The sequence below is a fragment of the Numenius arquata genome, chromosome 6, assembly GCF_964106895.1.
Source record: "Numenius arquata chromosome 6, bNumArq3.hap1.1, whole genome shotgun sequence".
NCBI classification, from domain to species: domain Eukaryota; kingdom Metazoa; phylum Chordata; class Aves; order Charadriiformes; family Scolopacidae; genus Numenius; species Numenius arquata.
This window is the reverse complement of record NC_133581.1, coordinates 15,412,142-15,424,564: the sequence shown is the minus strand read 5'-3', so window position 1 is coordinate 15,424,564 and position 12,423 is coordinate 15,412,142. Positions and strand designations below refer to the sequence as shown.

The following is a 12,423-nucleotide window of genomic DNA, read 5'->3' as shown; positions in this document are numbered from 1 at the left end:
TGTAGGAAGCAAAGTTAAATAGAAAAATGTAGGAGAGTGTCAAAGCAAAAGAGAAGATGGAGAGGAGAAGCAAAAGGGGTAGAAGCATTTAGGAAAGAACAGATGGGGCAATGGAAAAAAGGGGTAGACTTGGGTAGGGAAGATTCTGGGAGGGACAAATGAAGAACTGGGAAGAACAGAGAAGAGACTGAGACTCAGAATGAAAGAATGATACAGGAGAAACTGACGTCTAAATTTTTATTACAAGATAAATGCAATTTATTGTCATTATAGCTTCTTTAATTACCTTTCAATCTTTTTTTAATGATGCCCATATGTTGCAAGTAACAGGGTTTTTATGAATTTTCTTCTCTCACCTTTCCCATGGCTTACATTCCCACTTTAATGACTACATTGACATCAAATACCTCGGCTAATGTTTTTGCACCAGTGCTCCCTATTTGTGGTCATGTTGCACTTGGGGAAACAAAACCACCTGTCTCTCCAGGTCAAAGCCTACTTGCTGTTCTTGTGGATGTCCACCAGATGGCAAAGCCAGTATTTTTGTAGACTTTCCAGGCCACCTTAGGATACTAATTTACCCTAGGGAGAGTGGGGGCTTGTTTGACAACAGATCCTTTACGGCACAGATTAAAAATGGTGGTTAAAAATAAGTGATTAGCTTTTATGTGCATTTCCTGAGAATAATAATAAAACAGGACAATAAAAGATGCAGTTAGAAAATGGCGGTTCTTTTAGGAAGGCACAATGTTTAGTCATTGTGTATCTCTGCATGACAAAAACAAATATCAAGAATCTCTGAGTTAATATTACTGGGTTTTTTGTTGGTATCAATTTTATAGAGACAATAAAGTTTTCTCATATCTAATCTTTTTGAAATTGTTGTGACTAAACCAGGTCTTAGAATGAAATCCAAGGTAAGTAAAACTGTAACTGCTCATGACTTACCTAAAACTAATTTTCTAGCTTGTATGGTTATAGACATAAGAATAGCAATGAGGCTTGTTGACACTCTATTCCTTCCAACCTGCCCTTGTGATGTCAAGATTATAATTCTGGAGCTAAGCACTGATCTTCCCTTGCCTCTCTGGGGTTTACTTACTGTTCCAACCATGTTGGCTCAAGAACATTTAATATCATTTAATAGTCAGAACTTGGTTGCACATATATAGTACAAAGAAATTGAGGTTCCTGGAAGAGGCTACACCTGGATAGCATTTGTTATAGACTATCGTAACTGTATTAGTACATAAGTTTTGTACAAACAGGGCACACATCTGACATATGATGCCAAATGTTCTCACTTAGCTTAATTCTAAATTGCATTGCCCCTTCATATAGTGCACTACCTATAGTGATGACTTGCTTCTTTAATGGTTTTGTAGGTTGACCTGAATTCTGCTTCCAGCAGAGGAACCATATATAGGGGTAAGAGGGAACGTTACAGCCCTTCTCTTCAGCTGGCTGGCTGACTTACAGCTGACATCAACTATATGTGTTCAATGTCTCCCAATCAATTACATCCTGTAGTACTCATTTTTCTCAGTATTAAGACACAAGTAAAAAGATGAGGCTGTTCCCACTCCAAGTAGATATTAGGGTAGTGTAGAAAAAAAAGCTGGTGCTATATTTGGAGCGTTCCTAATTGCACTGTTCTATTTCCAGCTGCCGAAATCTGCGCTAGAATTTTAATTAAGGGCTAAATTTGTGCAGCAGATCCTAACAACAGGAAACAGTTATGTTACTTAAATAGGCTTTAAAATGATCAGATTTTATCTCCAAAAGCAGCACTCGGATGGATATTAAAGCCGCTTTTGTTCTTCTGGAAAGGGTGGCAATCGCTCAGCAAGCTGAAAGAGGTCACTATGCCCGCTTTGGAAAACCACTGACACCAGGCCAGCCGTCCAGCAGCCAGGCTGCAGGAAGCAAAACGCTGCTTCCTTACACACACCGCACCCACCGGAGACAGGGAGCGCTCCACGGGGTCCCACGCAAACACCTCTACCCCCTTCGTCTCCGAATGGGGTGGATAGTTTCCCTCAGGCCGGCGGCTCGCCTCCGGCACCAAGATGGCGATCCCGGAGCTTCCTACTCGCCCCGGCCCCTCCTCAGCGCCGCGGCGCCCTCTAGTGACTGCGGCGGCCACAGCAGAGCAGAAGCGCGCATGCGCCTATCGACGGTCGGGGGGGAGATAGGCGCATGCGCAACAAGGGATGGCTGCGTTCCCTTCCCTCTGCGCAAGCGCCCGGCGCCGCTTTGGCGACCGCCAGGAGGGGGCGGGGGAAGAATGCGTTGCTGCAGGCACGGCCGGGCGCTGGGGCGGGGTCGGGGTCAGCTGACTGGGCTGAGTGACGGTTAGCGGCGGCTGTTGGGAGCGGTAACGGTAGCGACGGCGGCCTGGCGGGGCGGAAGGAAGGGTTCGGGCCCGAGGGAGGCGCCATGGCGACCACCGTCACCACTCAGCGTGGCCCGGTGAGTGCTGCCGGCTGAGGGTCGGCTGAAGGGGCCTCTCGTTAATTCTTGCGGCTGCACCGCGTTGGGGTGGTGAGGCCCGGCTTGCACCTTTCTGAGCTCCGGCTTGTGTCCCTCTTCCCCTCGGCCAGTAGGCCTCGGTGGGAGAGTGACTCACCCTTGTCTCCTTCCCTTCGCCCGCTCGCGGCCCGTGGCAGAAGAGGGAGGAAAGACCTCTCTTCTTCCCCAGGCTGCGGCGGACGGGGCGGGGGGGAGGGAGGGAGCGGGGGAAGGAAAGTCTGCCTCTTCTTCTGCTTCTCCGCCTTGCGGAGAGGAAAGAGGAGGGGAAAGTCACTCCTATCTGTGTGTAGGACTAGAAAAGGCAATTCTGCCCGTTCTTTGTTGTAGGGCCTTCCAAAGGAGTGAATGGCTTAGATTAAATCAAAGCGAAACCTCTTTTTTTTTTAAAGCAGTGTAGAACTTTGTGTTTTCGTGGCTGGGCTGGGCAGACGCAGGTAGCTGTCTCTGAAATTGCCACCTGAAAGCTAGAACGTGAAACGTGCTGAAATACGCATTTACTGGTAGTATGTAGGCGTGTGTGTTCTGGGGGGGAGGGAGTGGTGTGGGGGGAAAGGGCTGAACGGTCTTAAAACCTATTTAACAATCTTCTGGGAGTTAGTGTTGATAGCTTATTGGGAACGTGTTATTGCCTAGTTTTGCCCCACATCAGGATGTTGTACTGTGTGATGTATAACTGTGCTGTATAACGTCAGCTCTCGATTGATGTGCTGCTGTTCCTGTCAGTTCCTACTGTCTGGAAGGATCTGATAGTAATTGACAATAGGATGTCGCTCTGCGGGTGAAGTAAGATTTTCATAAAGCGTCAATTTAAACTGCTGTATTTTGCTTCCTAGAAACAGCTCTATTTTTTGTGTGTCTGTGCAGACTTGATGAAAGACCAGAGGAATGAATTATTAAACTGCTAATCTAGAAAAACTACATCACTGTCGGTTGTTGTCTCATGACAGTAATATTATATGATCATTAATTTGATTCCTTAAAATGCCTTATTTGTCTAGTCTTACAGAATAAATTCCTTTTACAATGGATTGTGATGATGGTTCTGTTGGAATAAAAGTTTTAAGTGGAGAATTAAGGTAAAAAGAGTGAATTAAGTTTTTTGTTCTATATTTATAGTATTCTGAAATGATGACAGCTGCTCTTCTGGTTGAATCTGTGCTGAATTAGGTAGCTGCTGTCCCCAAAGGCTTGGTGTTTGAGACTTGATGCTGTGATTGCACCCAGATAGAATTCTGTCAGAATGTAACAGGTTTTAATCAAAGAAACTCAAAATAATATAAATACCTGAAAAATATTCAGAGTTTGTTTAAAAGTAACTTCGCTTCCAGTCACCCTGTCGTTTATGTTTGGAGAAGGTTGGAGAGATTGAGGGAATTGATGTGGAAGTAGGAATAGAAGGAATTGACAAAAGACTAAGTGGTTTGTCTAAAGCTGAACAGTAGGCCTGAGTGCAGTCCTGATTTGTGGAGAGATGAAACTATGCAGATATTTCGATCTCTGAAATGGAGTAGCATTTCTTTTTGAGAGAAATTTTAATTGCCTGTGATGCTAAACACCTTGTTGATATTGAGTGGAGTACTTTCAATATCTGCTTGTTTTAGCTTGGTGAAATTATCTTCCTCGGTTGAGATAAGGTTTTAGTGAGAACCTTTCTGGACATGGCTATAATCTTGCTGATGTTTGAATATCATAACTGCCTAGTCTTTCTTAAATGTTTTAAAGGAACTATATCTCAATGTTTAGAATGTTATTCTTCCACATGTCTTATTTTAGAATTACCTAGGCACTTCTGTATAATCCTTCGGCAATATTTTGTTGCTTAAAATTGATTTAAGCCTGACAAATGGAAAGATGTATGATGATTTATCTTGTACAATTTTGGCTTTCTGTTTTTTGGGTTTTTTTCCTTATGTGTTCCTAACATTGTTGTGTGGGCTTTTCTTCCTTGTCTTAACCACTTCAGAGATTTGAATATTTTCAAATGAATGAATAAACTATGCAGTATTAAGCTGCCATTCACAGGTGAGGTTGCTGATATGGTACATGCCAGCCTCTCTTAGTTCTCTCTAGAGTGGAAGATAGAATTCTACTTGTTTGTATATATACAACTGCATTACAAATGAATAGCCACTAAACGGTGCTAGAGTATTGGGAAACATTCTCTCTTTAGCGCTGCAGAGAACAGTTATGTCTCTGTATGAACAGGCAAGAAAATATTCAAGGTTGTTTCATGCAGGTAAGACAATAAAGGATACTGCCATACTGTAGCCAGTCTTGTTCTTATACTTGTGCTTTCTAGTTTGTGATGATGCTTATTTGGTGAGTAATTAGAACTTCCAATTACTGTTTAATTTTTCAGATGAAACAACTGGAATTCATCCTGTCTGTTACTGGTAAATATTCTGCTAGAATACATATATTTCTCTGATTATTTTCAGGATGTTATGGAATTCGTGTGTCTTCATGTTTTGTGATCTTTTGAGAATAAAGCAGCTTTTGAAATTTAAATTATGGCTGAATATACATGGGCTGCTAAATGATAGCTTTTCCAAGTGAGAGGTATTAATGAACAGTTCAATCAGGCTTCAGGTTAAGTCTGAGAGACCAAAAGCTCATATTTGGGATTCCTTAGCTAGCCAAGCACACACAAAATTAATCTCCATAATTATTCACCGTGCTGGCAAATATGTCAGGTCCTCCAAAATTAGATCGAATATCAAGCTAGGACTATTTAAATTTCTATTCCTAATTTCCCTAATAATCACTACTCTGATGATTGAAAATCTTCTAATGGGCGGGGCTTATATTTATGATTACTTCTCTTTTCTTGTCCCAATACTGCCATTTAACTACTTAAATCTGGCTGTCTGTGATTTTACTTGAAGTTTTGTTTTGAGACTCTTCAAAACTTCGGTATCTTTTTCTGAACAAAGGTGACAAGCAATTTGTGTTTGCATTGTCCAGTATCAGTATGTTATGTTGTCACATAAGCAATTTTTAATACAAAATCCTGTCACCAAAATAATTGTGTTGGTAATTCTGGGTATAATTGAGTATTTTATTGGATATTTTGTTTCTTATTAGAATGTGGATGTACTTAGTATTAAAATTCTGATCCGTGAAGGTGGAAATGTCATAAAGACACATTTTGCAATCATTTTTTTTTTAATTGGTTTAAAAAGTTGAGGGAGTAAGATATCATTGAGTCTTTATAACCAAAATGGGAATTAGTTTTTTAAGTGCTATGTTCTGGTCTCTGGAGTGTGTTCCTTTGTCAGAAAATGTTGAGAGCAGCATTGGTAATGCTTTGAAGTTCTTGCTTTCTAACAGATAAAAGTAGTACCTTAAGGCACTAAGTGGCTTATTTTCTATTGCATCCAATGGCATTTTCTTTTAACCAAGGCTTGTAGGAAGGAAAGATCTGTGTTGGTATGTCTAGTAGTAGTGTAGAAAAAATCAGAATTCTGTTCTTGGAATTTATGGCAATTATCCTTCTCCTTAATGCTTATGCTAATGTGAATTCATGGATTTGCTTATTTAGAGCTGTTTCTATGGCTTTTCCCAGTGTTATTCCTCTGTTACATTGAGTAACAATGTACGAAATCCACATAGCGCAAATAGGCTATAAATGCTTAGGATGAATCCAAATTATTGTTTTAGTGAAGAAGGGAATCTTTTTATTGTAATTAGTGGTTCCTCTTGATTTCTTCCGTAAAACTCAGTATTTTTTTTTTACTATTAACAGTTGTGCTTTTGCACTATGGAATGTGTTTTGCAAATATTTAAATGTTATTTTCTTGGACAAATTTAGATTTGCTGGGAAGATCCAGAGGCAGCAGCTTGTGGCAAAATACTTAGTCAAGGCTAAATATAGATGCTATACTTGAGGGAAAGGGAAAATAATATTAAGGTGATGTCTACCTGTAAAGACTTTATTATTCTGTAGTCATACAGAAGCAATAGAAACGACAAAGTAAATGGGGAAATTTCTGACAATGGGAAAAAAATCATAAGAATGGGAGAAGAAATGTCGGGAACCTTGCAGTCCATGACACTTTTATTTATTTTGGTGACATTTAAAAAAAAAACCACAACACTTCCAAACTTCCCAAAACAAAACAGCAAAAATCTGTAAATTGAATAAACTTAATTGCTGTTACAGTCTTTCGTTTGTCCCTCTCTAAATTCAAGTTCTGAAATAGAGGCTTTGGCTACAATTCTATAGGAGTTTAACTGGGAATGTGTCATACTGTGGCGCAAGTTATATAGAACCATAGAATTGTTCAGTTTAGAAAGGATGTCAGGGGCCATGTAGTCCAATCTCTTGCTAAAAACATGGTCAATTTTTAATTCAGACCAGGTTGCTCAGGGCTTTGTCCAACAGTATCTTCCGAACCTCTAAGGTGAGAGTTTTTTGCAGTCTGCATGGGCAACCTGTGGTTGTCCCTGCAATGAATTATTTTTTTTTCCCTCCTTATTTCGTGGTAAACCTCTCCTGTTTCAGTTTGATAATTGAGGTCTCCTTTCTTCTTGCCTTGCATCTCGGAAGAGAGGCTGGATCTGTTTTCTTAATGACCTCCTCAGTGATACTGGAAAGCTGCTACGAGATGCATCCTAAGCTTCTTCTATTCTTAACAAATCGTCAGCCTGTTCTCACAAGTTTTGTGCTACAGCCCATTTCCTGGGCTATCTTGTTGGATCTTTGCTGGGCTCACTCAAGTTTATAATTTTTCATGTACTGCTGGGCCTTAAATGGGTTGCAGTATTCCAGATGTGGTCTAATGAGTGATGAGTAAAGGGAAACAATTGCTTTCCTCAGCCTACAGGCTAGGCTTTTGTTGATCTGGTATAGTATGCTGTTAGGCTTCATTGTTGCAAGAGTGCTCTATTCATTCATGTTTAGCTTGCTCTCCACCAGAACCCGCATGTTTTTCTCTGTAGAGCTGCAGCCCTGCCAGTTGTTCTCTAGTCTGTACTAGTGCCAGGGATTTTTCTGTCCAAAGTACAGGACTTTGCACTTGTTGAATTTCATGAGATTCCTGCCAGTGAATTCTTATGGTGCTCTGGTTGTTGGTCCTGTCCTCAAGTATACTAGTCATTCCCTCCCCAAATTCTGTGTCATCCTCAGAACTGATGAGGGTACATTCTGTCTTTCCCTCTGGTCACAAATAAGGAAAAATATTAGACACGTAAGTTAGTCTCAGTACAGATCTCTGAGAAACTTTGCTATTAACCACTGAACTTCAACAACTGAGCTCAATGACAGAGCCAGTTTTTCATCCATCTAGTGGTCCACCCATTTGGATTGTAATGACCGAGCACTGATGCCTACCACTCCCACCTTATTCACAGATTCTAATAATTTTATTGTAAAAGGCAGTTGGGCTCATTAGGCTTTGTTTTGCTTGGTTTTGGTTTTGTTTTTTTTTTAACCCTTGGTAAAGGCTGGCTATTCCTAGCACCTGATTTTTCTTCGTGTGTCTAGAAATGGCTTCCAGGAGGACTTACTCTATGAATTTCTTAGCAACTAAAGTGAAGTTGACCTGCCTGTTCCTGAGGTCATCCTTCTTGCCCTTTTGAAAGCTGGGTATGGCATTTGCCTTTCTCCAGTTAAAGGGGACTTCCCCTGATCTCCATGACCTTTCAAAGAAGATAGAGAGTAGCCTTGAAAAAAATATCAGCTAGCTCTTTCAGGACTTCTGGATGCATCCTGTCTGGTCCCAATTTGTTCTTTAGTGTTTAGAACATAGAATAATAGTTCAAAATTCTCTCTCATCCACTCACTTATTCTGTCTTAAAAACAATAAATCTGTTTAAAGGAGAATGGTTAGAACTCTTGAGTACCTAGGCATTTAAAGCTCTTTAACATGAAGCTTCTCCAAAACCTGGTATTGGAGTTTCTTGGTAATTGTTAGTGTGAAAACCTTAGTAATGGTTCCCCGAATGTATCATTTCTCAGCATATGGTAAGTCAGGGCATTTGTGTTTGTCCTTGGCTCTGCAGACCCTTTCCCTCCCTTATCTAGGTACCAGTACTCATGTGACCAGTTAGTGAGGTAGGGGCCCTCAGCAATACATCTACCCATCTTTTAAATACCTCCAGGGATGGCGACTCAACCACTGCCCTGGGCAGCCTGTTCTAATGCTTGATAATCCTTTCAGTGAAAAAATTTTCTTATACCCAATCGAAACTTCTCCTGGCACAATTTGAGGCCACTTCCTCTTGTCCTATCACTTGTTACTTGGGAGAAGATACTGATCCTCACCTTGCTACAACCTCCTTTCAGGTAGTTGTAGACAGCGATAGGGTTTCCCTTGAACCTCCTTTTGTTCAGGCTTAAGAACCTGAGTTCCCTCATCTGCTCCTCATAAGACTTGTGCTCTAGACCTCTTGCCAGCTTTGTTGCCCTTCTTGGAACATGCTCCAGTACCTCAATGTTCCTTCTGCAGTGAGGGGCTGAAAACTGAAAACAGTGTTTGAGGTGTGGCCTCACCAGTGCCAAGTACAGAGTGACAATGACTTCCCTAGTCAGCTGGCCATGGTATTTCTGATACAAGCCAGGGTGCTGCTGGCCTTCTTGGCCACCTGAGTGCACTACTGGCTCATATTCAGCTGGCTGTTGACCAACACCCATGGTTCCTTTTTGTCAGGGCAGCTTTCCAGCCACTCTTCCCCAAGCCTGTAGCATTACATGGGGTGGTTGTGACCCAAGTGCAAGACCCAGCACTTGTCCTTGTTGAACCTTATACCACTGGCCTTGGCCCATTGATCCAGCTTGTCCAGATCCCTCTGTAGAGCCTTCCTACCCTCAAGCAGATCAACACTCCTGCCCAACTTGGTGTTGTTTGCAAACTTACTGAGGGTACATTTGATCCCCTCATCCAGATCATTGATAAAGGTATTAAAGAGAACTGTCCTCGACACCGAGCCCTGGGGAACACCACTTTTGATTGTCCCCCACCTGGTTTTAATTCCATTCACCCCAACTCTTTGGGCCCGGCCATCCAGCCAGTTTTTAACACAGTGAAGAGTATGCGGGAAATGGTGTCAAAAACTTTACTGAAGTGTAGGCCGATAACATCCACAGCCTTTCCCTTGTCCACTAAGCAGGTCACCTTGTCATAGAAGGAGATCAGATTTGTCAAGCAGGACATGCCTTTCCTAAACCCGTGCTGACTGGGCCTGAGTGCGTGGTTGTCCTGTATGTGCTGTGTAATGGTGCTCAAGACAATCTGCTCCATAACCTTCCCTGGCACCAAGGTCAGACTGACATGCCTGTAGTTCCCTGGATCTTCCTTCCAGCCTTTCTTGTAGATGGGCATCATATTTGCTAACCTCCAGTCTATGGGGACCTCCCTATTTAGCCAGGACTGCTGATAAAAATGATGATCACACCGCCTTCAATTTGAAGAAGTTGAGGTGCAGTTTTTATACCTGCAGCATTTCACTTTGAAAATCCTCAAAACTAGCTCTGCAGTGGTTTTAGGAGATAGGAAGGGCGCTATTACTCTGTCTCTAGATTAATTCATATTTTTGATATGCAATGCTGTCAAAGCTTATTAGGAAGTAATTACAAGGCAGGCTTATTTTTATGAATGCCTGCTGAACATTTGTCTTCAAACTAGTTCTGTCATAGCACTGTCATATTGCTGCCTTGCTTGAGAATTGAGTTCTAGTAAAATTCAAATATTGAATGGAATTAGTTTTTTGTTTTACAGTTAATGACAGAGCAGAGTTTTTCACATTCTTCCTTAAATGTTATTACAGTAGAGGAAAGTGCATTTATTGTGAAGTGGGTGTTGATTTAGTGATATAAGCTTGTTGCTTATGTTCTCCTTTTTAAAAAAGAAAAACTGTGGTTGAACTCTGGTTATGTAACTGTGTTTTTGATTCAGGTTTGGAGGTGGCCTACTTGTAGATGCTTTGAGGAAGACATAAATTAACCTGTTTTCTTTACAAATAAAAAGATTGCACACTAGTGATTTGTCTCCGTTGATATGGAATCAACTGACATTTAGCATAAGAACTTAGAGTAGTGTGTTTTCCTCAATAAGCATCTCCTGGATATTTTACTGAGTATATCACCAGGACTTGTGTACCAGATCTCAGTCAGACCTGAACATTTAAGATAGGAGTATATGCCCCTCCTGTTCCCCACTCTTCCTTTTGGGGAGGGGTTTACCACTCAGATCTTTTGAGAATTTGGTTACACTAGCTGTTTTCGGTTTCTGTGTATGTCTGCTTCGCAGTTCCAGGATAAAAGTGTAGCTTTGTGTGAGATAATTGAATGACTTAAAATCTGGTTAGATGCTGTAAGAAAACTTTGATCTCCCTTACAGACTTTGTTTGTCTGTTTTGGACCTCAGTCCAGAGACTAGTTTATGTATTTTATTTTGGAGCAGTATTTGGGTAACCAAAAAACAAAAAGTGAAAAGTAGTATCTTTCACTTTAATTTTGTTTTTTAAATAGTATTAGACTTCTCACATGTTGTGAATGAATTAAGCTTTTCAATGTCCATGTAATTTCAGGGCTGCAGCCACCACTTCTATGAGAAATTTTTATGATCTCTATTCTTAGAGGTGCTAATAATGCCAGATTTGAAACTTCTGGTGGCCAAGAGTTAGCGGGGACCTGCTGTGTTGCAAAAGCCATTGCCTTGCTAATTCTTGTGTCATTTCAAATCTTTCCTAAATGAATTATGTTTTATTTTAAAAATAGTTCCTTTTTTATTACATCTATTCCAATGAGAAGGCTGTTACAAGACCCCATCTGATTTGCAGCCTAACTTAAATAAGTTTTCTTTTAATATTAGCACTATCTTTTAGCTTAGTCTTCTCCCTCACCGCCCCTATTTCCTCCCTCCCTTAGTAGCTACTTAAGTAGCTACTTAAAACTTAAGCTACTTAAGATCTTAATTGTAAAATTTTACGATGCTTTTAAGCAAAACTGATTCCCTCTTTCCCCTTCCTCCCAATAGCCTAGCAGCAGGCATCTAGCACTTCCTCCTCAGCTTTTTTGATAAACTTTTTCTGGCATGTAGCACCTACTGTTGCCAGGATGCTGAGGCTCTTGGATAGAAATTGCAGCTCTTGCTAAATCACACTTTGTATGACTACTGCTGTCTTCAAGATGCAATCTTGGCATGTGAGTGTTATCTAATCTTCAAAAGCTATGTCCTAGAGGCCTGTTAATGTATCCAAGTATGTTCTGTAGGCATGCATCTGCCAGATACTCAATTGAGTAATCTTGTCTGGGATAGCAGCATAAGAAAATTACACCGTCTTCTGTCTTGATCTGGTAGACAGTTCTGTATTAAATCTGTAAGCAACTCTATAGATGACAGAAATGAGTACAGCTTAATTATAAATTTTCTATGCCACTTTATTTGCCTTTTAAAATATAGTATTATAGCATACTTTTTATTTTAATGTGGTAATCTCTCTAAATGTATTATTGGTAATGTTTGTTTAGCATTTAAAACCTAGAAACAACCTGAGTTGTTGAATTGACAGTATTACAATTGACGAGTACTAGGTAAAACTCTTTTGTTTTACTGTACAGATAACAGAAAATACATGGTGACTGCAGATTCATATTGGCACATGTGATTGAATTCCTCTAAGATTTTTCTACTTTGAATTTTTTTGTCATGGTTCTTCCCTTGTGATAGTCCAGATTTTTAATTCCTCCATTATTACTTTGAATAGGGTGGGATTTTGTCCCCAGATTGTCCACATGGTTAGTTGCAAGCCAGCCATGCTTAACATTGGAAAAGCATTAGGGCATCTTTTGGATGGCCGCACCAAAAGAGTTGCCATCTGTGGCTCGATGTCCAAGTGACGATTTGCATTCCTCAGGGGTCAGTACTGGGACTGGTGCTGTTTAACATC

General features: G+C 40.8%; 1 protein-coding gene across 2 annotated transcripts in view; it reads left to right on the top strand.

The window, feature by feature from the left end:
- Positions 1-2,327: 2,327 nt before the first annotated feature.
- Positions 2,328-12,423, top strand: part of TOLLIP (toll interacting protein) — a 32,019-nt gene continuing 21,923 nt past the window's right edge. Inside the window, exon 1 of one of the 2 annotated variants that reach the window (XM_074148940.1) lies at positions 2,328-2,472. In XM_074148940.1, the coding sequence (XP_074005041.1) occupies positions 2,440-2,472 (33 nt within the window). In that variant the 5' untranslated portion in view covers positions 2,328-2,439. The remainder of the gene's footprint in view (positions 2,473-12,423) is intronic. The other variant, XM_074148939.1, reaches the window with a different exon arrangement.